This window comes from Poecilia reticulata, linkage group LG21 (genome assembly GCF_000633615.1).
Source record: "Poecilia reticulata strain Guanapo linkage group LG21, Guppy_female_1.0+MT, whole genome shotgun sequence".
Classification (NCBI taxonomy): domain Eukaryota; kingdom Metazoa; phylum Chordata; class Actinopteri; order Cyprinodontiformes; family Poeciliidae; genus Poecilia; species Poecilia reticulata.
The window spans coordinates 8,094,795-8,122,033 of NC_024351.1; the positions used below are offsets into that span (position 1 = coordinate 8,094,795).

The 27,239-nt window shown below is 38.2% G+C and overlaps 1 protein-coding gene across 6 annotated transcripts in view; it reads right to left on the reverse strand.

Annotated features, from left to right (window-relative positions):
• sash1a (SAM and SH3 domain containing 1a) overlaps positions 1–27,239 on the reverse strand; it is a 170,928-nt gene that overhangs the window by 40,852 nt on the left and 102,837 nt on the right. For 4 of the 6 annotated variants that reach the window (XM_008397744.2, XM_008397745.2, XM_008397748.2 and 1 more), the window contains exon 2: positions 2,663–2,791. In XM_008397744.2, the coding sequence (XP_008395966.1) occupies positions 2,663–2,791 (129 nt within the window). Of the gene's footprint in view, positions 1–2,662; positions 2,792–10,828; positions 11,455–27,239 lie in introns of those variants that run through there. The other 2 variants (XM_008397746.2, XM_008397750.2) reach the window with 2 other exon arrangements.

Sequence of the window (27,239 nt, forward strand, 5' to 3'; positions counted from 1 at the left end):
TAATCAAATTAGAATGGCAGAGAGATCCACCCAAATGCGGTGGGAAACTTTGAGCAGCAGAGTTGTTCCATCTACAAGGGATGTTTACTTAACTGCTTGTGTCTCACCAGTACAAAAACTAGCACAGAGATGTATAGAAACAACAGCGTGCAGAGAAAGCAGGAAGTTGCTGCACGATAGTCATCTCAGAAAAAAAGCCTCCATCATCAGCTTTTAATAGGCAGAGACCCCCATTCTTTACTGCGACAGAGAAAGTCAAACACTTTGCTTGCTTGTGATAATAAACATAATAGGCTGCTTTTCTGAAAGAAAAGACGCAAAGAAGTGCAAACAGAAACCAAAATGGTCCACATGGAAACAGTACTCTTGCCAAATCGAGAGTTAGTATCAGTTTAAAGAACAGAAACTTGTGAAAAGAGAAGACTTCTTCTCTCTTTTGGTGTTAGCACAGCTAAACTGTGGACAGAGGGGGGTTTCTATTGGGATTTTCTTTTTGTATCATCAGCAAATTGTTTTTTGGTTCATCTAAATTATGAATTCATGTAAACCTTTACCATCTAATATGATTGGTAAGGGACGCAGGAGATAGAAACAATAATATTAAATGAAAAATAATAAGATGAGTAAAAATACAAAAACTTAACTGAATATGGAAAAGAACATAAAATAAAAAAAACTGATGTATATAAAAATTGCATTAAAAAGTGCAAATTGGTTAAAGATGCCATCCTTCAATTTCTATGACCTATTTGCCATGATGATGAGCAACAACAATGAATGAATGGTGGAATCAAATTTCGGATCAAACATACAAAAGTCTCCTCTCTACTGTTGGGTTAAAATCTATGTGGAGGAAAAAACAAACCTAATTTTAGTAAATCACTACAACAAACCACCAAGCGAAGTTCAGTCTATACCATGTGGGAAAATCCTGCACATTTTAGAGCTCAGAGTAAGGTGTTGCCTGACCTATATTTCTTTCGTCACGCATTTTTTTTCTTCTCTTCCCCTATATTCAGCTGCCAAAACTTCACAAAGTGGCAGGACAGCTGCAGGCTCTCCTCTCCACCTCCTACTCATCATTCCCCTCATCCGCTCCCTTCTTCTTCCTCCGTTCACATCCTCATCCCCTCTTCTGCACTGGGATTCAGGCTCAAGTCCCAGTCAGCTTTATTTCTTCTCTTAAGCAGAAAAATCCACCCCGATTATTTCCCTTTTTTCTCCACAGCTCTCTGTACTCAAGATGACCCCTTCCGTAACTAAAACATGCCCAGAGGTGACTCTTCTTACTTTGTAACTTACTTACTTACGTGGTGGGAAAAGGCACTGCTCTAGTCATAAATGTATGTTCACTCATCGTGGGTATGAACATGATTTTGAGGAATTTTATGAAAACTAAACTTAAATGTACTCTTCACCAATACATTGCTTCCAGCAATTCTTAAATTTAATAATTGCATGCACAGGTAGCATTTCTTAAAATCTTTCTTTCCAAACATTTGGCATTAAATTATATTAGACCAAATATTTCCTGCGTTCCGTCAGGATTCCCAATATTTTTTCTCTTTGCTGAAAGTCAGAATGATATTTCAAGCTTGACTTGGTGTTCTTACACCTGCAAACACTGATCTTTTTCTCCAAAAATGGACAAAAAACTTCCTATTATAAAACGTTACGAAATTATTGAACAAGAAAATAATAAAGCTAGTCTCTCCAAAAGATGTTTTCAGCTGTAACCATAGTGATTTGTTTCACCTTCAATAATGACAGTCTTAGGTTCAAGTCAGCTTTTTTAATCCTGCAACTTTTGTGTCAAAGGTTTATAACCGTCTCAAATTATTGCCAAACTTCTTGTTGTAAAAGCTAGCTACAGAGTGCATTGCTAATGCTAGCCTGACCAAAAAAATCATAAAAATAGTTGAGATTTTCCATCCATCCATCCATCCATCCATTTTCTTGCACCCTTTTTCCCTCAGTGGGGTCGGGAGGGGTGCTGGTGCCCATCTCCAGCCTAGTTGAGATTTTGTTTCACTTATTATACCTTTTTTTCTGTCGTTCAATAAGTTGATTCAACAGCAGAATTTAAGTGGAAATTAACAATAACAGTCTTCACCAGGAATTTATATTTTACTTTCAAGTTGACCAGCACTACAGCTAACTTAAACAAAATAGAACAAAATCTGTATCTTTTTGTGTACTGCATGCTAATATTTATAAAAAATAAATAAATAATGCAGCAAGGTCATGTGGAACAAGACTTTAAAGCACTCTCTCTTTTAGGCCTACAGTGTCTTAATGCTGCACCAAGCTTGGTCCTCTGCAGCAATACCAGCAGCATTCCACCATTCATCCGCTTGCAGCTTGGCAACCAAATGGGTTGCCCCACTACCCTACATCCTTGTGAAAAGGAACCCCTCACTCTTTCTGACGGATCTCCGTTACACTACCGCATTCACTTCTACACAAAGTCTTTGCAGCCTTCCTAACACTTGAGGACATGCTCTTTCAGCTACTGCTTTTCCCTGTCAGATTTTTTGGCTGGTATCTGGCATCCCGGGTAGTTGTAGATTCTTATTTCAAATTTGAATGCAAACAGCCAGAAAAGTCGTGAGGTAGTTTTAAATGCAAATTATGATGCTTGTGTTTTAAAGCATACACTTACCATGTCCAGCTCTTGGGAGACTTGGCGCTTGCGCAGCTCTTCCATCCGGTCGCTGACGTCACTGAAGCAGGTGTTGTAGTACTCGGAGTATTCCTGGGCAAGGTCGTCTATGTTACCCAAAGAGCCATCCTGTGGAGTCAAAGAAAGTGGATGGGTTAGTATGGGAACGAAAGCACCCTGGGAAACAAAAGCCAAATTCCATAAGAAAACAAAACAGATCTGGGAAGTGCCAACTCAGGTCATTACATTACTAAATGAGCAGTATATTTAAATGTCCGACCATTAGATTAAGATTACATTTATGTATTTGAGATCTACATGCTACTTGTCATGTGAAAAAAAACAAAAAAACAGCCTCAATACACTTTGATTTGTTATAATTTTTCTAAACTAAGCACTGAGACTTACAAGCCCAAACATCCAAAAATACACTCGAGGGTGAATATCAAGACAATGAATTTGTTCTTATCTAGCTCCATTCTGGATCTCAGATGAAGCCAAGGTTTGTTCCTAGGTTCTGTCTTTGTTGAGGCTCATTTCAAGGATGCCCTTTACCTCCTCAGACATTCACTCAGCTCTGAACCAAACACATTTTTCCTGCTGGCTGTGGTTTAGATCCACACAGTTCCTGCCTTTGTGGGGGAAAGCGTGTTTGGGAAAGAGGGAGGAAGCAGCATTCAAAACAGTGAAGACATTACCCGACTGAAAAGAACACTCGCTGATTACAATGAGCAACTGTAAGAGGTTGTGACAAGAAACAATGTTTTAAAGTAGATAGGATTCGACTGGAATTTGTTGCATCATGTTTTGGCCGTGGGACATAGACTGATGGATTCCAGTCATTAGACAGCTAAATATTACAGATGCACCAATTAATTAACTAGATATGTTTGCATGGCGGCACAGTTGGTAGCACTGCTGCCTTGCAGCATGATTGCCCTCTTTTCAAATCTCAGCTTGTCGTCTTTCTGCATGGAATTTGTGGAGCATTGTTTGTTCAATTTAAAGTCATATGTCAATACACTTTAAATCAGTTTACTCAGTTCATTATTTGACTTGCTGATCAGCAATCAGGGCCAGTCAAGGAAAATAAGACAATTTTGATCTCTGGTTGATTGTAGAGATGCAGTCTTTATTTTACCAGAAATCTGAATTGCCCAGTTTTCTTTTGATTCGCTCTGTATATTAAATACATCAAATCAAAGAACAACCTCAATGTTCAGTCTGTAAGCACATAAACCAAGCGCAAGTACTTTGATGGATTTTCTTTTTCTAAGTTTGATAATATTTAGATAAATGATAAAGAAGCATCAGCTGTTCTGCATGAGTGTCCACTCATGCAGATCAGCTGATGCTTCTTTATCATTGTCAAGTCCATCATTTCATTTTGGGTTCAAAGTTACTGTTGCTATTAAGGAACATGTAGCACTTTTTTATCTGTTTGTCACAGACCTAAGAAAAAAAACACATCTGGAATCTGTCACAGAGGAACCGACAGACCAAACAAAATCAATTGTAGCTCTAACAGAGAGATTATTGCAGGGACATGAAGTAACCTCTTGTCCAAAGTGGCATCAACGGCCATCCACCGCCGCTTGGCTTGGTTAAAATATGGGCTGTTCTGGCAGTGATGGCCAGCTGTTGAATATTCATCAGTGTTGATCTAATCTGTGCCAGGCAGACAGCTAGCATTGAGTCAGTGAGCAGAGTCCGAACAGTATACCTCAGTCTCTGTTTTTCTGAACCGGACTCCCTTTCTGGGTGCCAGGCCACAAATGAATGGATCCCTGTGAGTGTGGGCGAAGGTGCCACACAAACATACACACACACCCAGACATCTACACACAAGGGCATAAGGCCTCACTCAGAGATGTCTGTCTCGTCAGGGAAAATGCACATTGGCATGCACACCCATGGAGGCAGGGGATTTAAAACACATCGGACCAAAACAAACTGAGGCAGCCCAGTTGTAAACAAAGCGGCTCAGTGGAATAAAAAGTAATGAAAAAGTGCGCTTTAACAATTTGATGAACACAACATTTCCGATATAAACACCTTTTTTTTTTCTGCACCGGGCTGGCAAGGTTCTACATCGTTCCACCCTCCTCATTTGAGAAGTCGTCTTTTGTCCAGACATATGGTTTGGGATGATCAAGCATCCCTGTGGGAGTGCTCCCTGACACAGCAGACACATGCTTTCTACTTCATTCCTCACAATGACAAAAAGCATGCTCTTGTTACAGAGCTCCACAAGCTAATAACCAGCCGCAGATGGAGCTAATCTATTTTAACAACAGGCATCAAAGCTTTTCTAAAACTTTACCAACTCCAAAACGACAGAGTTCTACTTTTTGGGAGCTTCAAAGTAAAACGAAAACTAAACATTAAGTTCAAGAACAAAAAAAAACAAAAAAAAAAAGTCTAAAACTTGGATAAAATATCAAACTCTCCCACAGTGTCCAAAGACTGTGTCATAAGTTCAGGCTAAACAACTAACCTCTGAAATAATCAAGCATAATCTAATAATCTAAATTTGTTTAAGAAATAATATATTCAGACTTACAAACGTGCCTAGGCCCCATGGATATTTGAAATATTGACTAATGCTGCTTTAGCTGACGCAACAGCCACTCCACCCTGGAAGTAAGGGGAGGCCAACTCCCCATTATGACTTGAACAAAGGCAACAATAGCTCCACAGAAAGCAACACCCATACAAGAATGCGTGTGATTTCATTTGTATTTACAGTAATGGGGAGGTGGGGGTGCCTCATGTTATGAGCTCCATGAAAACGCAACTCCCTTTGAACAGCTGAGGTTTGATCCACCTATGCTTTAAGACTACATGCAACTCACTAGCTTCACAGAAGACTGTTGCGCAGTAGCAATAATACTGCTGCTATAAATTACTAAGTAATACACACCACACAGCTTTCATTAAATATTGCCTCAGATAACTGCAGATAATTAGCATCTATGTCAATCACAGAAATACATTTCAAGTTTAATATTCCTTATGAGCAAATGTGCAGCTGAAAGTAGTTGCAGTTATTTCAGGATTTTATATGTTTAAATCTTGGATGCAATAAAAATTCAGTCAGTGTGACTGACTGAAAAGTGAAACATGTTCCACAAATAGTTCTTAGAAATCTTAGCTCTTGTGTTTCATATATTTTTAAAGTGGATTTAACACAATCACATTTTAACAGAATCGCATCGAAAACAAACATGTTTTTCTAGTCTACAGTCTGACTTAAGTTTTTCAAAAATGACAGAAAAAAAAATTACAAATGAAGCCATCTTGTTGAAACATTACATGCAACAGATTTGTAGACTATGAGACTTCTGTAATTATGCTGGATAACAATCTGGAACTGGCACTGTGTGAAGGGACTTTGTGCTGGCGGCCAATAGATCTGTGATTTTTTTTTTTGTCTGTTTTTGTTTCACATTAGTTCAGTTTGGTAATAGCATTTCCTTTAAAACAGACCCTTATTATTACTATAATGACTGGTAGTTGATTTTATTAAGCTATTATCTACATTTACAATGAGACACAAACACTTGTCTTACACAGACAGCCACAAATCAAAAATATATCTGCGAAAGATTTCTGTCATTATCAAAGCTTATATAAATCCTGTAATCACAGAGATGAGATGTGCCAACAAACACTATGAAGCTGATAGGAGTAGACTGGGCAAACTAGACAATAAATGAGGATAAATGACATGTTCATGTGTCATGTTTTAAGGTCTGACTAATGGTGCTCGGTTGGGGAATTGGGAACAGTCAGGAGCCAGATGATTGCTGACATTGGGCTTCAGAATTGGTCTTGGGAATCAAAGGTGGAAGAACGTTTAGGAAGGTAAGGCCACAGGCCAAAGCTCAGTCCTTCAGAGAACTTCCTTAGGATATCCGCTTTCGCTAAACAGAGCAGTGCTATCCCAGAAGAGGAAACTTAACTGATCTCTGTCTGACCTAAATAATGAGCCTGGACATGGCAGTGTAAAGTCAAAATGAGGAAGGAACGATAAGGTTGTAAACCAGCCCATGTTGGAACATTTCTAGAAAGGAGACAAAATAACAGAACTAAGGATATTTTGGGCAAGAGAACATTTTTCAATATGGTCTCTTGCTTGAGGTCCCATATGATCATGGGCTTATTAGGTTAACATAATAAAATCCTAAACTTTCAGACCATGAAAAGTTGAGCCCCATATTTACAGTCGAAACTCTGTGTCTTACATAATCAGTAGGCTTCAAATGGACACACTTCCTCCTCCCACGCTGCATTAAACACCACAAAACACTTTTCAAGAAGACAAATTCTCTGCAGACAAGTAAAATAATTCCACAAGGTTTCAGCTCGATTCAGCTTTTCCAGCAAAATCAAGAGAATTATCTAGTGAGGGAGCACAAAGTCACCGTCAGTTGCCTAGGTTTGTAAACTGAAAGTCAATTTTTGTACTTATAGCTTCATTAAGAAATAAAACAGATCTCACAAACACATGAATGGCCCATATGTAAGATTGGTTTGCCAAAAGGGTTTAAAGGAAAGACAGGAATACAGATGTCACCACAAATAGGCCTTAGATGCAAACTGAGACTAACTTATTTGAATTTAAAGAGGTCTGTACTGTCGGCCTCAACCACTTAAAAGTTATAGCTCATACCTCTGCGCCCCAATCTGCTTGTGAATCTTAATTAGTTTGAGGAGTATTAAAATCTGCCTCTCTTAGCTATTCTTATTAAACACACATTACTGACAGGGGGCCCTCGGAAACATAAACAGGCTGACATTCTTGGATTTACAGTCCAAACAAGATGAAAAGTCCCTTAAAGATGCAAATAGTGATTTTATTGGGTGGATTACAGGGTTTTTGCTGACGGGTACTTTAATGCTGTGTCTGCACAGCCATTCCAATATTAAGTTCCTAAATTTATTATGCGTTCAGACCAAATAGTGAGCGTACTGAGCAAAGTTAGATAACCGTCTGTAAAGATAAGGTTTCATGCGCAGAGGGCCAAGACCAGACTTGCTACAGTGATTTCAATCCAGCAGGCAGGGTCGGATAAACCCAAATTTAAAGGCCATTCCTTTGTCGGGACCTCAAGAACAACAAAAGCTATTGAAAGTCATAGAGCGCTGGTTATATATATAGCACATGTATTTAGTTGTACCATAGATATGGTATTTACTGTTCTCAGGGTCTTATAATGTGCTTAAAGATAGAAGTCAGAGCAGGTTCTTAAGATAAAGTGTATAATAAAGGTCAGTTTACGTAAGACTTCACCTTTGTGTAATCAACTTACATTTCTACAGGAAAATATAACAAAATGCTGTGAAGCAAATGACACATTGTTGAAAGCTGATCGTAAATGAAGGCAACCAGTAACATGGTTGCTAGCATAGCAGGTCTTAGCATAGCTGTTAAACGTCACATTTTTCTGTAAAAAAAAAAAGGGCCTTGAAAAATGCAATCTAATCCTGAATTTTATTTGCCCTGTGCATAAAACTCAGTGGCATATTCTGTTTGTTGTAGTGCTAATTAATAACAACATGCGAGTCTCCATTATGTGGAAGCAAATGCTTGCTGCTTGCTATGCCCCTTCATAACAGAGTTTCTTGGGTTGGATGGAGTGAAAATTACCATGAATGATTTGTCTCTGAAAACAGCTCAGCAAAAACACAGAGTTCCTTTAAATCAAGACTAAACACCCACCTGTTTACAGTTACTTTTGAACTATAAGAAATGGAACATCAACCAACACATTTCATGTACATTCATAATTTTAACAATGGCACTTGACAAAATGTAACGTCTCATCGGTCTTGTTTTTGGTTTTTACAACTGTTGAATTTATGATGTGTTTATAATATTGTTATATTTTCACGATGCACTTTGAACTGCTGTCTTCCTGCAGTGTGCGATACAAATAAACCTGATTGATCGACTTGATCGGGGGGTCAAAATTTCAAAATGTTACAATCATTTCTAATTATACGTAGCTACCAAGAAAAGTAAGCTGATATCTAACGCCGCAAGAACCATGGCACAGCCTGGGAGATGAAATAAATAAAATGGGTGAAGTGCCAAAATGATGAAGAGCCATTTAAACATTAAAAGAACAGATTAACAAACAAACGTGTGCAGTATTGTGTCCTCTGGGGTAATAAACATTCACTCCTGCAACTTTTACTACATTTAATATGAACTTGTGATGGTCCTGAGAGCATTGGACTTTGAAATCATAAAATTATTTGTGGACGTTTTCATTTTATTATTATTTTTAGCTCAGATATGTTGTCATACATTTACACTTTCTTAGCACATTTGCACTACAAGCTACTGAATTCTACCAAAAAATAAATAAATACCTAAACCCAAAATTATGCAGTAGAGTAATGAGTACTAAGAGTAATAAGAACAACTTAACCTTAAATGATCTAAAACAGGTCTAATTGTTGCAAACTTGTACACTGTTGAAGTATGGCTGTGACTTGATGATGCTGAAGTTGAAAGACTAAATAAACTTTCTGCAAATTTTTGTTTTTCAGTTCAAGGAGAGGGAAAAACAACAAAGACGAGCAGCGGGCTGAGAGCCATTTGCCTCTAGAGTAATAAATCTGGAGAAATTGCTTGGCAGGGAGCCAGGTCTCCCACCTAGAGTCAGGAGGGCAGGACAGCACACCACCCACCCGTCACCCTCAACCTTTTGCACGCACGCAATTCAGCATTTCCACTCCATTCACATCCTCAGCGCCAGACCAAACCAAATTATCCCCTCAGGCTTTTTCACAGGCTGGGAAGTGACTGCAGGACATTTGGTCGGAGGATCAATCGGATCAAATGTACTGGCAAGAAGAGCCTCAGAAGATCTGATTTGTGAATGAGGATGAAAAAAAAGGAGCTCAGTCTGATTGATGATGACGTTCTAACATTACTGAGGATTAGATAAGGTCTGGGCAGATTATCAGTGTCAAGATATACAAAGGGTTTTAAAAGGCCCGGTATAAAAAAACCACTAAGAAAAGAAGACCTTTAGATGAGATCCCAGAGAAAGTATCACAGCTGAACGAAGCTGTGCACAGCTGGTAAGCTGGCTGAAAGGTTGCTACAATACATTTCCTCCATTAACAAAAACAAGAAAAAAAGACAGCTTTGGCAGTTTGGAATTTTTTGATTATGAAAAACACTCACTGTCATTAACAAAGCACCACTTATCTATCTACTTAATATCTGAGTGCCCAACAGAACTATGGAGCAGAATGACAAAAAGGTCTAAAAGATCAATAATTTAGAACTATTACTAATTTAGGTAGGTGTTACTTCAATATTTTTAAGTCTTTATTAAAATGAAAGTAAACTAATACATCATTGATTATTATAATTGTAATATGTTTTGATTTGTATGCATCATCAAATTGTGGTATTCATCCTCAGGTTTATCAAATCTAATATTATTGCATATGCTAACTACATACTTTATAATCAGCAGATTGGCGTAATGACACCTGCAATGATCAGCATTTCTACTTTTACATTTGTTTTGACTTTAAAGTCGATGTTGATTTTATGTTTTTTTAAAAAGTCAAATATGTCAGTGATGTCTTAACATTTTAGCTTCTGAATCGCAAAATATCTGTGGAAGGAAATCCTCACTATGAACACTGGTGGAGTTCACAGTGGTACCACTGACAACACAAACAGCATCAACAACCACTATATTGATGTTATCAACTCTGTTATCCTCAATTTTGAGAACAGGTGATTATAGAACACCCAACTCCACGAAAACCCTAAATCTGTGGCGCAATGACGACAAAATGTTCCCAGATATAAACAAGATAGAAAAACACACGACATTCACTACAATAAGTGATAACATCCATACTACAACAAAAAAACACACCAAAACCTGCCAAGCCAGTCTCGACACAATACCAACAGTAGAGCGCTGGTCCTCGAGTTTGAAACCGGGGCCTGTGAAGACGCGTTTGTCTGATGGTTGATTTGCATGCGCCGCAAAACAATAAGCAGACGCGCAAATCAGTGCCACCTTCGAGGATAACGGGGTGAAAAGTCACAGCGGGTTGAGTCTGATGTCAGTACGTGATCCTGTCAACCCCAATCACACACCCCCCCCACCTTTAAAAACTCACCAGCATCCCCATGACGTCCGTCCACAGTTGGGAGAAACTATCAGACGCTGCGGCGGTGTCTGTCTGGGGATCCTCGGAGGTCGCGTCGAGCCCCTGGTCGCCCTCCATGTTAAGAGGGGGAAAGTGTCCGCACTCAGTAGGGTGTAAATCCAGACACTAAACCCACAGGCGAGGAGATGAGACCCGGAGCAACACCGGAGATTGATGCCAAGGCTGTTTTTTTTTTTTTTTACAAGTTGCCCTTGACGCACCAGTAAAGTGTTCCAAAATTGCTTAGAACAGTTCGAGGTTTGGTGAATAAATTGCGTCCTGACATACTGACAAAATCTCCAAGATGGGGAGAAAAAAAAGCCTATTAATTCAGATTAATAATGGAATATGACGAATCTGCGCTGATCCAGCTTCGGCTGAAAACCCAACAGAGCGGATCCGTGTCTGGGAACTAAACAACCCCTCCTCTCCTAAAGCCGACGGGGGAGAAGAGATTAGTACGGTCTGGCTAAAAGTTTTTTAAAAAGTTTGTGAAATCCTTAAAGTAGCGCAACAGGCATTTCCATAAAAAAAAAAGTTGGAGTAAGAGGATCCGCCGCTTCTCGAAGAAACAGTTCCAAACAGTGCGCCTCCCCCCTCACTTCACCCGCTGCGTCTCCCTCCCTCTCTCTCCCCCTCACACTCCTCCCAACAGGAGGAGGAAGAGAAAAAAAAACACTTTTGTCACACCGCTAACAACTCATTATGTATCAATAACAACAACAAAAAAAATGGTTTACTGACACGTAGCCTCTGATCCGTTTTAGCCAAGGTGGCCAATGAAGTTTTTTTTTTTCCACGCTGAACACAATTTTAGGCATACTTTTAATTTGTTTATTTCGATTTTTTTGTGTGCATATTTCCTTTTATGAACCAGTCCCAGCAAAAGAGGAGCTTGAGTGCAGAAGCTGAGTTGCTGAGTTTATGTATTAATTCATATTATGTATTAATTAATTAATTTATTTTTACAGTTGAACCTTTCAAAATATGAACATATCTGGATACAAGTGTTTCCAAATAAAAACGGTGCATTTCTTCTTTTTTTTTTGTCTTTCCTTTGGACAATATCTATGAAATAATGGCAGAAAGCACAAAAGTCCACCTCTTCAAATAAGATAGCATCTCAGAGAATGTCTTAAGTTATTAACAAGGAAAGTTATGTCACGTTTCTACTACAGTTTATATTTTGTATACACTTCCTGTCTAAGCTAAAAAAAGAACAGACAGTGTTGCTCAGTGGGCCAAAGTCTTGTATGATTTCTTTTTTATTTCGCTGCTATATTGTATCTAGCAAAAGCTAAATAAAACCCCCGATACTCTGTTTAGGCTGATGTCATTGTGCCACCCAAGGATATTTTGTGGTGACCCAAAAAGACACAAATAAGAGATGTCTTCCAAGGAACCCAAGAAATGTTTCTACATATTCTAGAAAGCTTTCCATCCCACTTTGAATAGGGATTGTGAACAGAGCCATATGATTGTTTCAAAAACAATAAAACCAACATAGGAAAAGAGTTTTTTTTTTTTTCCTGTATGCCCAGCTTCTGTAAGCTAGCACAAACCTGGGAAATACTTGTAAATGTTGCGAAAAAAACTTTAACCAAAACGCCTCCGTAATGACTTCATCTTAGTTACTAAGAATCTACACACACATTATAAAACAGTTGCTGTGCTGTGTGACAGCTACGCTTTCTGAACCGCAGATTTGAATATGAGTAGCACAGAGACGAACACTTAATGTACAAGCATGAAATTGCGCAGCTCTCCTGTCTGATCAGCCATTTGTTATGCCCTGCCTGCAGGCGTCTCCTTGATAATGAAGAAGTCCTGAAGCTGTCTCTGGCTCTCCCTGTTGTTGTAAAGAGCACATTTTCTCATAGCTCATTTTCTCAGAGCAGGCCCAGCTGTCAGGTCGTGTGACACAATCGGAGATGAAGAGGTTAGAGAGCAAAAGTATTTCACTCATCCTGATTCAGCTCCACTTTTACCCACCCAAAAATGTTGCATTATCTGCTGTTTACTAGCTCAGTCACCACATGCAGCCAAATAATTAAAATTAAAAGTAAACAACAAAAAAAAAAAAAACTGTTCACCCCACATTCCTTTCTGCAACTGTGCAAAAGGCGATCAGTTACACAATAATCCTCCAAAGCTCCAGTTTCACTGGGAGTTTAAACATGTGTGTAATGTTAGGTCTCAACTACGTAGCTATATAGTAAAACAGTTCAATAGTACAGTGAGGTGTGACTGATATACCATTCACTCCAGTACTGTACCATGAATTTTTACATCGTGTATGACTGCATGACATACCGTTTAGCTTTGTGCATATGAAAAGCATCGTTATCGGCTTGTATTGCAATTCGTAAGTTATTATTCACATTCATACTAACTTGTTCATAATAGTAACATCTTACTAGAAGTATGATATTACTATATGTAGTTTGCTCAGTTTGTAAGAGCACTATTTGTGGCTGGTCACAAAATGGGACCAGAATATACCACCAATATCAGCAAACCAATGGCACACAAATGAAGGTCTTGAGTTGTTCCCAAACTGGTTTTAGGGAAATTTGCTTGGAAAATTTGCTATGTGGGTTAAAAATTTGAACTAAAGTTGCATTGTGTCAATCCTGCAAAGGCTGATCAAACAGGTTTTATTTCCAGATGTTTATGCAAATAAACAAGAAATTTGACTTCAGTTCCACATAGTTTCATATAGTTTTCTAATGCAACTCTTGGAAAATGTCATCTGGTTCACATTTTTTCCAGCTAATTTCTTACACATATCAGTCCCATGAGTAAATGTTTTCTGAGTATCCTTGGGTAAATGATGAAGCAAATATAAAACTAGAAATCTAGAGTTTCATGTGGCAGTTCAGTAAATGGAAGGCATTCTGTGCTATTCGGGTTAGAAATGTGTTTCATGGACACGTTTAGCTCTGCTAGATAAGAGATTCATGCGCATTTGAACTGGTTTGAAATGGATACCATGTGGAACCATGAAGCAGAATGGATAACGTATAGAACATTACCGGCAATGTTCTGTTGAGCTTACGAATAGTGAATATCAAGTTTTTAGTTAACATTAGGGTGGAGATTTTTTTGAACATGCAGCAATAAACACTTCTTGAAGGTTGGGCATTCCATGCATTTTCTTTCTGCCTTAGTCATTTCACATTTGATCTACATAAATGCTCAGAAACCTGGAGTCACTATGTGCAAACTCAGCTATCAATGTTTGTTTTAATCAGCTTTGCACATGTTGCACATTGTAACAATTGAGAAAACCGAAACACAAACACGGACTAAAAGCCTTGGACATGGTAAGAAATTAGTGATGCTAAGGCATAACATGTTAATCCCCGATTATCTTCTTAGCATTAAGTAAAAACACCCATACCAGAAAGAAAGGTGTAATATGAACACTCCTAGCAAAAATGCTAAAGAGAGTCTTTTGATAGGGCACAGGTCCCCCAACCCTCAAGCAAGGAGGACTATTCTCAAAACAACCGATTTAATTTGCCTAATCTACCATAGAACTCAGACCTCAAAAGAAATGCAAAAAATGCAGAGCTGAAGTAATCTTTCCTCTCTTTAAAGAAAGCCCATTGGCATTTAAGCACTTATCGAAAAAGTTAAGACTACTTCTGTCTAATCCACTAACCTTCCTAAATAATAATAAACTTTTTGTCAAAAGTGATTTTTTACGTGTTTATTTATTTTTTTGCCGAAATAATCTTTGGGCAAAAAAAATGACTTAGGCCATTATTTTAGAAAGGTGACAATATGCGGGTTGCATGTGATTAACTGAAGATTTCTGTGTCCTTACCCCGTCTTTGTTGGCCCTAAACATTCCTTTGCACACAATATCAAGTTTCAAAGTTTATGTAGGTGAGGAAGGACTTTTAGAGGTCTTGGTTGAGTGGAAGCTGCTCACCAGTGTCCTGCTCATAGTCTAAACACAGAGAAACACTCTCCCCCTCATAAGACCTGCTTTGCTGGGTGGTGATTTGACAGTGTGGGAGGTCTGCACTGTTAACCTCTAATCTGTAATATTGGTAGTGCAAAAGCAAAGGCTGGTAAGGCTTGTATTGTAACAGACAACATGACCTTACTGTTGTTCAAGTTTGAGCTGTCCAACAGTGTTGCTCTTTAGAGTAGTGACCATGTTTGCATTTTTAAAGCTGATTAACGTAGTGCTTGAAACACTTACTCCTCTGCACAAATATGGTTTAAAAAATGTTTACCCAAAGCCAGACCGTGTGACCCCTACCTTGAGGTCCACAAACTGAAGGGTCAAACTATTAGTGAGAAAGAAAAGGAAGTCTGTTTAATTTGCTAATGATATATCTGATGTATATAGCCATGTTTTCCTACTTTCCACAAATACAGCTCATGTTGCTGCACTGTCAGACAAGAGAACACAGAGGTAACTCTGCTTATTTCAGCAGATGTTAACCGAACAGTGATTACATGCTGAAATTTTTCTATTTGAAGCTTCATCTTTGCCGTTTGTGCATTTATTTGAAATTAAGCAGGACTTGGGTAAGAACATAAACAGTGGCTATTATTACAGCCTGATTTCCACCATTTCCACTTTTGCGTGGTAAGGTATGTGTAACACTATGGTTCACAGCAGTCCCCCTTTGTAAAGCTGTAAAACTTAAATGGGTTGGCACAGAAGCTGATGGAATAAAAGCTGGGAAATCATCAAGTGGTAAAACCTATGACTGATCTACAACCACATTTTCATTTCCTGTGTGAACATGGTCAGGTAACACAATGTAGGTTTTTTTTTTTTGCACACTATTTTTACAATGTGGTTTCAAATACGGATACACCTGCTAAAACATGCCGAACCATCCTTTTTCGAGCACCTGTAGCGGCATGTTCCCCTCAGCTTCCTGAGGGCTGCAATTTAGACCGACGTGAAGTTGTGTACTGCAATTTCAACCACCTTCCAGCATAAGCTCTAGTGTGCAATCTCACTGGTTATTTTCGACAGGCATTTCTGTTTACTATAATTTTTGAATATAGGCCAAATTGATGTGTATGATATTCACTTTGGCTATTGTGAGTGTATACACTTGTATTACAAGTGTCAATCTTGTAATACATTCATGAAGACATAAGTAGGGAGATAACATTTAGCAACATTGGTCTTTTTAAATGCTTTGAGAGTTCAGCCTCTGTTTGTGATGAAAAACACTCGATACCAAAATATTGGGAACTTGTTGAAAATATCAGGTAAGTAAGTGTTTGAATGCTCTGGAGAAAATACACAGAAGTTTTGGTAATGCCAGCGATACTAACCATACTGCTAATATGCTAACAACGAGTTTCTGAAGTAAAATTAAAAGTAGAAAAAAAGCAAAACTTTGAAATTAGTAACAGGCAGGGAGCAATTTTACTCTCACTAAACCAGACAGGAGTTAAAGAGTACTTTAAAATGGGCCAAAAGTGTCAATCTTGTAAAACATTCATGAAGACATAAGTAGGGAAGAGTGCTATCTGTCATGTAGATATCACAGAGAAAAATGAGACCTTGCAGAGACCTTGAAGCTACAAAGAATCAACTAATCTCCCACTTGACTTCTTTAATTTACCACTCAAATACTCCCACAGGCTAAATAATATTGAAGACCCATTGAAAGTTCAGCAGTGGCTGGATCTCGTCTACATAAACATCAGTATGAATGAGAATCAGTGTTTAAACACTGATGACATAATATTGAGCTTCAAACCTCCAAAAGTCTGATGCATTAGCCACTAAATAAAATTGGATCCTAACCAAAAAAAAACTGAAAAAAAGAGGTCAAGATAGAGATAGAGATAGAAAAAGAATGCAGGTATCATTAAAGCAAAACAAGGACCTCCCCCGAGAGAGAAAGTGACCCTGGCTGAAGGTCAGTGACCTCCGAGTTCAAAAATATCTCCTGAGGGAGTCAAGAGCATATCAGCAGAGAGATTTACAGTGTAGCAGGCTGACATCAAGGACACCACCCATGCATTTAAGGAATGCTATCCAGGACCACACTACATCGACACAAATTACATACTCAGCAGTTTGATGGTGATAAATGATAGTCTAGGAACTGTGTTGTAGCCTGCATCCTTCTCTGTTTACAAGGTTCCAAGAAAACATGAATTAATTTCAACAGCACCGATTACCAAATCTTTTCTCAAACATGTTATATATGCACATCCAACTGAATGTGGTCACCCAAATGGCTTTCTCTGAGCGTAGACTCTGATCTTGGATCAAGAAATTCACATCATTAATTCAGCTGCAAAGGTCTAGCAAGACCCTGGCCATTCAAACTGCTTTTAATGCCGTTTAATTCACGCATCGCTGGCTCTTTATTTATTTTTGCACACACACTTTTGCGTGCTTTCGTGTGTTCTGCCGTGCAAATAAAACACATGGGTGTGTGAAATGAACAGGCCAGCCTACCCCACTGTGCTTTCCACACTGTCGAGTTTGTGTGGGAGTTATCAAGCAAGTCCAATTAGCATGAAAACTAATTACTGTTTCCTTGCCTCAGTCCTCCCCAGCACTCATGCACATACTCAGTTAAGCAGTATATTAAATTAAATCAACACTATGGTGTAAAACAAAGGTTTAGGGAACCCCCGCTGGCTCTTAGTGTGTGTGTGTGTTCTAGGTTTCAGGTTTCATAGGGTGGTCAAGCGTAACACTAGAGTCTTTTGAAACCTACAGAAATCTCAACTTTGGATTTAAACAGTGGCATTAGCTCCGGGCAACAGAGGTGAAAGAAACAATGGCAAATGAGGGGTGTAAGATAAAGACACATAGCGATTTCAACACAACAGTAAACAGATAGGAGGTAGAAGAAGATATGAAGATCTGTCTGGGATAAGCGTGTGATGACCTGCTGTGAGAGAAAAACAACCAACAACATTAACGCTTCACAAACAGCTCTGAGCTTGCTTGCCATGTCATTGAAACCCATTAGGAAGTGGGGTTATTACTTTCATACAACATCAAATCCTGACAACTTCATCATTTTAATGTGACACAGACATCCAAAGGGACATCAAGGGTTCTCAAGGTTCTCACTGTTTCACAAGAGGCTCTGCTGGTGCCTTTGTTAAAGACAAAACATTTTCAAAGGAATGTGTCTTCTGTTCACTTATCTAAACCAGTTTCTTACTATTTTTGTTACCAATAAATTCTACAGAAAAAAAAAAATCATGTGTAACACACCAACATAAATTCATAGTATTTACAAGTCAATTTTTTGAATCTGTAAAAATAAAAAATAAAAAATCTGAGTGCTAATGCTAAAGCAACACACATCTCATCTACACCCCAGATCTTCAATTTCTCAGTGCAGTGCATGTTTTCACAACTATGTATTAAGTTCTTATATTACAATACTGTGTGAGCTCATGAGCTGAGAATATTTTTATTTTATTTTTTTCTTCAAATTTTTTGAAACAGGCAAAACTGAATGAACTGCATGTTTATTTGGATCTTAGTGAGGTTCTAATGAGTGATCAGCACTGCGTGAAAGGCCAAATGTTTGGTAAGAACCATGGAATAAAAAAAGCTATGAAAAGATTCATATTTGCAGATGTACTTGCCCATAAAAAGAGATAGATTTAGCCATTTGTTTGCGTGTTTGTATGCGTGTTGACGAAGCTGATGTGCTGCCCTTCCTCTAGTTCGAGGTCATGAGACTCTGCTTGCAGCTGTGTGGCTGTTAAGGTGGCACTGCCAGGCTCTGAGCTAATGTCCAATGTGTCATCTTGGGTAGTGTTCTGGATGATAGGTACTGTTGTGATCCAGTTTCACTGTGTGAAAAACATAAGATTTTCAGTCTCAATACTGTTATGGACACAACTCCCCACAATAAATTAGTTATGACTTAAAAAAAAATGTCACTCTGAATTTATGAAAATGTCTGTTTTTTTAAAACATTTTTTTGACCTTTTTACCAAGGCAGAATGGTCAATATTGAAATACCTTGAAGTGGTATAAAGATAGAATAAGTGACAAATAGCTAAAATTGACTAAATGCACCTTTAATGTAAAATAAAGTAGCACTGTTTTATCACAGACCTCTTCTCTAAAGCTTATCAGAGTTCTACATTATCTTGATCCACATGTCTCCGATCACATGACTAACTGAGTTTGAGTTGGTATAACAGGACAGTGTGGTTCCCCCTGCTGTTGTGAGATATACTTACAATCCACAAAACAAACGCCCTGCTCGTCCAGGCAGGAGCGTGTATTAAACTTAACTGTACGTCCTGTTATGCACAGTCAGCCCGTCTGCCATATGTTAACCTCTAAGCTAGAAGCTGTAAAAATAGGCTTGGCCTAAATGTTATTAATGACCATGTGTGCTGTGAACACACCGCATAATTATCCCCTGCAGTTTCACCCAAAGCTCAAGTTTATAGTTCTCTACTGAGGTTTCAAAAACCAAAACACACAGGAACATTGACATAAATGGACTGTTTGTTACTTTACATTTGCACCATGATATCAAATCTAAAAAAGCAGCAGCCAGCCGAGGTTGATGAAGTATTAATGGACCCGTGTCTGCTTTGTTTCCCCAGGTAAATAGGCCTAGTGCCTGCTGCTTTACATGTTTTACAATAGCACTGACTAAAACAAAGTTTTAGTTTGGTTAGTGTTCAACCAATACTTGTTGCCGCTTTGAAAGGAAGGCAGCAAGTACAAGCATAAACATACTGAACTCTGAAAAGTACAGAGACCTTTTCAATGCAGCCCTAAGAGACAGGCTAATTACTGAAATCTTTGTGATGGACAGTTTTTCCTGTCGCACACTGAAACTGATGCTGGAATACTGAGCACAATTAAGACTGCTCTCACCTACAAAGTAAATAGACGCAGACACGTTGCAAATAACATATGAAGGTAAGTCAAACTTATACGAATCAGCTTTTCATAAAAAAAAAAGGTTATGCAGCAAAAGCAAACAAAGCCTGTCTCTCCGTTGATTTATATCCTGCTGCTAGCAGCAAATGCTGCAGACGCAACTGACATTTGGTTATGTATCAGATGTTATAATGACTTGTTGCCGAGCCAGCCCCAGGCTGCTGTGGTACAGACTTCTATAATTACTGTCAGAATCCACACAACCACCATATATCTCACACACAACCCACGGAACACAATCTGTTGCATAAACTGGATTCAGTCACTTGCACATGACAGTAAGTGGCTTTAGTACAATTAATGCTGTACAAAAAAAATAAAAAATCTTATCCACATAATCATGCATCCCAAAAGTCTAATTGTGTTGTTAATGATACAGGTAAAATGCAGGGTTGTACTGTTATCCTATACATTTTAAGCATCCAAAAATTAGATGGGACCAAGTTTCTTCAAATCCGATGTTTTTATCACATCGTTCTTTTTCCAGACTCTTCGATTCCTGCTTCAAATACCGTTTTGGTCCGTTAATACACCTGGGTTTTCTTTAGTATGAAACTCCTTTTTTATTTACATAAAAGAAATCAGAGTTTCAGATTGCCTGCTGAAATATTTGCAACAGTTGTCACATCAGCTATTATCCAATTTAGATGAGTTCGGTGTGGGCACAAAAGTAAGTGTAGCCAGTGAAAATGTGTGCTCATGTGAAATCGATCATTATGTTATGGGTATAAACTCAATCATTTTATATAGACTGGAGTGAAAATTCTATTTTAAATGGACAGATCACTTTGGTGCAAGATTTATGACTTCAGAATAACATTAAGGTATCAGAAGTTACCATTTTTTAACAGAATAACGTTTCTTTCAGGAAACATTTTCACATAAATAGTCAGGCCCCAAGTCAGCAGCTTTACCACATTGTCATTACGTGCAAAATGTTCAGCTGCTTTTCTGTTTACATTTGAGCCTATGAACAGTTTCTGTCTTTCCAGCTGGATCGCTGTTGACTCAAAACCCAACCACACGATCATAAAGCAAACTGAACCCAACCACTGCGACCATTACTTTTTTTTTTTTTTTTAACAGGAATTTCCCCACTTTAGTTGCTCATCCTGCATACAAAAATATGAACCCGGTGTCAACGCACACCCAGAAAAATACAAAACTACTCTTGATATCCCCAATTCCTTTAAAAAAAAAAAAGAACCTTGTTTAAAGAGTTTGGAACTTATCCACCGTTTTCTTTAACAAATAAAGTTGATGGTCATATAAAGTGAAGAAAAGACCTGGTTTTATTTCCCATTAAAGATTTTAATTGTTGATTTTTATACACTGCACAATATTTTAAACCTTGACATTTTTTATATTAAAAAATAGCTGAATAAATTAAGCAACTTAAACATAACTTTCAATTTAAATTTGTGTTTTTCATGTTTTGCAAGTGACTTGATCGGCTTATATCCAAGTGCCAGTTATTAAAGACCATACATTGTAGCTACTGAATGTTTTCAATATAAACTCTCCCACGACAGTAGAGCAACGAGGACAGAATAACAAGAATATTTTGACTTTTAGAGTAGAGTCCTTTCACTGGTTTGTGGAAAAAAGTCAATAACAGAGGACACATTTCTTTCAACTGGATATTTTTCATTTTCTGCATTGTGGGGTTTGTAGTTTTGTCACAATATAATAAGACCTATTTTCTCAGCCTGAGCTACAAATGTTGGTTTAAACCAACATCGCAAACACATTTCCAAAAGTATTTTTAAAACATTTGAATTTTACTGTAGATTATACAATGTGAGATATTTTAATCTAATAATTTGATTAGAAAAGGGCATCGTAATTTGGAATCCAAAGCTTTACAAATCAAATTCTAAGTTTCCATAGATTTTTATGTTAAAAAAAAAAAACAAAAACAAAAAACTAGCAACAATGAAGCAGAAGTAACATTTTTAATTTGTCTGAAAAACTGGAGCTACACTTTGCATCTTGGATGGAAAGGCTGCATCTAAACCTCAGATGCAAAAACAGACTTAAAGGTTACTATGGCAATTGCCCAATTCCTGACAGAAACTGTGGTGAGGATTGCTTCAGCCTGACCACAGCTCATTATGGGCTGGTGGGGAGTCACTGTCTGAAATTTCTCCTCCAGACACTTTCTGGGAGCTAATTAACACACATCTCCTCTTTACACCGGCTTACACTCGCTCTGTTGCTTCGTGGTATTTACGTCCCCCACAGATTTTCATTAAATACAAACACACAACAACAAACTATGTTAAACAAAACAAATACAGTACAGAGGTCAGTGATCATTAGTGGGCTTCAATTGTGATCTTCCAGCTAGAGTCAGTCAGTCCACCAGTAAACAGACTGGTCCACCAGCCCATCACCTTTCTGGAAGAGCAAAGCTTCCCTGGAGCCAAGACAGCTAGGCAGGACTGTAGTCTGTTTAAAGGTTAATAGGTTCACCAACAATGAATTATTGTTGTGTGAAGGAGCAAATGATTCAATCTCAGCTCAGCACAACTTCTAACCCTTATTATTAGATGCTTTTACAATTTACCTGCAGTTATTGGTAAAGTTGTGTTGAAAAGATTTAAAGTAAATTAATCTTTAACTGCAGCACGTTTTATTGCGCTCTTTTTTTTCCTGAATCCAACCATTAATTTATCTGCAGTTAATTTAGTGGGAAAAAAATAAATAAATAAAAATCCGACGTCTGCAAATTCACCGGTGTCACATTGATTTTCACCCTTATTGCTTTAAAACAAATTGGGAACTCAAATGTCTTATTTCTGTGAGGTTTACATGTCATGAAGGCCCATTCATCGATGCCAAATCTGGGTAGGTTTATTTTTTTTTTACCTCAATACTTTAATGATGGATGCTGGAAATACATGCATCAAAAAAGGTGAAAATATGCCGTACATAGCTACCTTACAACCTAAAAGACATCTGCACATGAGGGAATTTTTTTTTTTTTTAAACACATCAAAAATGTGTTTCCTTAAACAAGGAAAGCAAAACCAATATACTGATCTAGTAGGTTGGAAAACATGCTTAAACAAGAAAGAAATTCAGGAAAGAAGGCATCAGAAAGGGTGTCCCTGAAGTACATCCAACCACACACACACACGCACACAAACACACATTGACAATCACAGGGGGCTGGTGTTGGCATAGACAGTTTGGAGCTGCAGGGCTTGATGTTGAGCCCACACTGCCTATAAAAAAATAAAAATAAAAGAGATCCATATCCTGTGGAGCAAAACTAGATTTTTGCAGAGATTAGTGTGGTTTTTACCTCCCCTTCCTGCCAGAGTTATCTTTAATGTCTTAATAATGCTGAAATACAAAAAATAAATAAATAGAAACAGCATAGTTAATTTAATTGTGGGCACTAAATTTAAATCTGGATATGAGAACATCAAACAGTCAGAATCAAGACGAAACTTGAATCGACTGTGGATGTCGTTATCTTTAGTATTTTTGGAGACTGTCTGATTAAACTGTGTAATTACGTGAAGCCTGGTATTCTCAGCAGCATTCTTCAAAACATGATAAAATTTAAAAAAAGAAAAAAAAAGAGCACAATCAAAGCCCCTTTATGAAATGTAGCGTTCCTTCTTCTGTTTATGAGTCTCAGATACCATCAAAGTTATAAAAGACAAACCTATCAAATGATCTAAAGATGTACCTGGTGGTTTTTGTACAGGTATTTAAGCAAATACCTGCTTAAACATTTTTGTGAGGACACCAAGGGGACACAGCAGCGAGATTTTACCTGTTTGCAATGCTTTTAACATAATCTTGTTCCCAAATTTTCAGCTATTTCTTTAAAAGAAACTAAAACACAACTCAAATGCTTCCACGCAGCATCAACCAAAGTGCAGAACTAAAGTTTTAAGGTGTGGCACTGAAGTTTAGGTGGAGCTGGGAGAAGCCCGGCCAGGTTTGCATTGCGTCTTAACATTTAGCCGACACATCCTCTGTGAGACATCTGATCTTTGTTTATACAGGCAAATGTCTGGTGTTAGAGAGCCAAGCACATGTGGTGGAAACATGTTTACAGCTGTGGTCTCACTTTAGCCTATGATGTCACGGCATAGAAAAAGGTGGGAAAAAAAGGGGTTTTTCTTTGCGTGTCAATTAAATATTTTAATTTTCCATTGTGCAACTAAAGAAAATAGGACAAACTTCAAATTGAACATCTCTTAAAAATAAACTTCTTTAGGGAGTTTATAAAAGAAAAAGAGGTTAAACGAGGACAGTTTAGGGCTTTAGGACAAGAAGAGGAAGGAGAAAAAGTTTGAAACTCCACAGCTGAAGTAAGAGCTCCCCCTGGGGCAGAGCACAAATAATACAGTCAGATTTGGCCAGGTCACATTAAGCTGGGGCTGTTTTAATTTTTGTCTCCTGATGACCTCTCTGTCATAAATTAGTGTACAGAATGTTCCCTTCTAAAGCCTTCAGAGATTTTCCGGATTTTCTAACGCTAAAAAGGAAAACAGGAGTGGAAAAAAGAGAAATCACCTCAGGTAAGAGAAAATACATGCCTCTCAATCTGGTAAGCAACCAAAATTTTCATAATTATCTGAATTCCCTTTCCCACACGTTCTTTGGCTGGTGTTCTTCCCAGGCTTTACCTTTAGCAGCACCTGCCTACCAAAGGGAAATCTATTCCAGAGAGGATGAGTTGAGGGCTGATTTATCTCCGGTCTATGATTCCCATCTGATTGCAGTTTAAAACATCATGCATATCAAGAGATTTAAAACTGCGTTCTTGAACGTGTTTATGTGGGTTTTTTTTTTTCCAAACACATAAACACATTTAGGATCTAGAAAAATGGGTTACTGTCCTAGAACAACTCAATTATGACTGTTGTTTGAGTAGCAGGCTGTTGAATACAACTATGCCAGTGTTAAAGAAAATGTTCTGGAGATGGCTCCAATAATTTAAGTTGAGATGTCAACATGCTTTCCTCTAAATCTCAAACCCTTCTCCTTCCTTCACTCTTTGACTTCCACACCAAAAATAACATTTGCAAAAAGATTATTTGTTGGTAAAATGTAGTTTCTGTCTTTTATTTCAAGCTTTTTTTTTTTATTACCCAAATAGGAGCCAAATAGTCATCTTTATCTTTGAGCTTTATTTTCTCCAGTTTGCATTAGATGAATAAATAAAGAGCAAAGACGCCCGGCACAAGATTGTAGCTTTTTCAGATAACTTTCATCAGCAATCCTAGTTGCCAGTTTATCCAATTATCTGTTCAAATAAAATGTTAAGGTGTGAGGATGTAGAGGTGTGTTATTCTTGGCAACTGGGACAAGTGAGTAGTCTGCTGATGTCAGATATATTTCCAGTTGCACCTATAGCAATTCAGCATTTCCATGGTAACGGGACAATCCTGGTTGATCAACCCACCCTGCATCATTCCAGAGACGTATTAGCAGCAGAGGAAAAGTTTTTTTATCCCATAAAGAAACGAGCTTCCTGACGTGAAGCCAGCATCTAAAGTCATGAACCCCTTGAAAGACGAGGACCGAGACCGAAGGAGATGGGATAAATAGCTGCTGGGAGTTAAAGGAAAAGACGAGAAATACACAGACCCCGCTTGTCTGTTGTGTCCGACAGCTATAATTGTAGTTTAAGAAAAACATGATAGACTGAAACTCTACACCCCATGTAAGCACATTTTTGTTGAGAGAACTCAGTGACCTCCACTAGCAGGAACAGTACTTCACAAACAGCCTCGGTGAAGGACAAAACAGTGAGCAATCAATCTGTGAAGAAGTCACATCAGCAGCTCATGATTTGAGGAACTGAATATTTCAGCTCAAGAAACCCACAACCTCCCCCGCCCCCAAAGATGCTTTGTTTTATTTTCAGAGTGAATGACAGAGCTGTCTAGTTGATTTAACAAAGTGCATTCATGATTTGATTGCTTCTTTTCTTTTGAAAATGTAATCCAAAATACAAAATGACCTAAAAAGACTAAAAAGACCTAAAAAGGTCGCCTGTCAGACTGGCGACCTGTCCAGGGTGACCCCGCCTCTCGCCTGGAATGTTAGCTGGAGATCGGCACCAGCAACCCTCCCGACCCCACTGAGGGACAAGGGTGCAAGAAAATGGATGGATGGATGGATGGACCTAAAAAGAAGAATTTCTCTTTATCATCAAAAAAAGAAGATAGAAAACAGTAAAACACTTACTGGCTTCTGGAAAGACTTTGGCATATTTTGACCTCACCATCTTAGTTTTTAACATCGTCTTCATTGTTATTAAGGTAGGCTGTGCTGGGGAGGGACGCAAATCGTTCCATCTGAACCCATAAAATGTAAAAAGGAACCTGCATTTCCATCTTAGTGGGAAATTCTGCACAGATGCTAAAAGTTGCATTGCAAGTGTCAAAACTTTTTTCATTCATAACTGAAGCAGTTTATTTAATCAGTCAGGGCTGCCCTCTCAGATGAACTTCAGCCATCTGCCTCCCATTGCTCTAAATATTCTCAGCACCAGATGTGAGGTGCGTGTCCTTTCTTGTGTGTGTGTCAGACCTTCACCGTGATTTGTGCTGTCTGTGAAGTATCACATGCATGGGTTTAAAGTGGAGGCAGCTTTAGTTTTTTTTAGCCGGGATACAGAGTGTGAGAAAGTGCTAAAGGAAAGTGCTAGCTGCAGCTGATATGGGCCCCCTGGGACATCCCCTCTGCTGAGGTCATACTTCACTCTCCAACTCTCGTACATCAGTGCTGACATCACCATCGATCTCCGCCAAGCTGTTGCCATGGGTGACGTAAATGCATGTTTGCGAGTGAATGCTTTGTGTTAGGAAGGATCGTCAAATTTTATTGGCGTTACAGTAGTGCAGATGGACATGTTGCAGGTTTTTCTAAGTCTTTACAACTGATGAGTTATTACTTTAAAGGCAGTCGTTGATTATAAATCCTAATTCCTTTAATGCATCGATGCATGCACGCTTTTTTCTTTTGGTATGCAGCTGTTGCAATCTGATGAGTTGGCTGTTTAACCAACTCATCCAGTCTGAGGGGGAAAAAACAAACTAAAACAGCTAAATAAGCCAGCATCATAAAACTGGATCTAAAAATTTATGTAAATAGTATAAATAAAATTAAAACCAAATGTTTTATCTTTCGGGCAGCACAGTGGCGCAGTTGGTAGAGCTGTTGCCTTGCAGCAAGAAGGTTCTGGGTTCGATTCCCGGCCTGGGGTCTTTCTGCATGGAGTTTGCATGTTCTCTATGGAGAGCCGTTTTAGCCAAAATTAAATAAATAAATAAATGGGTGAAATAAATAAAAAATGAGTAAAATAAATCAAAAAATGAAGAAAATGAGTGAAATAAATAAATAATTTGTTAAATAAATAATTTAGCTTTTTCATTAACCCATTTTTTTATTTATTTATTTTTCATATCAATT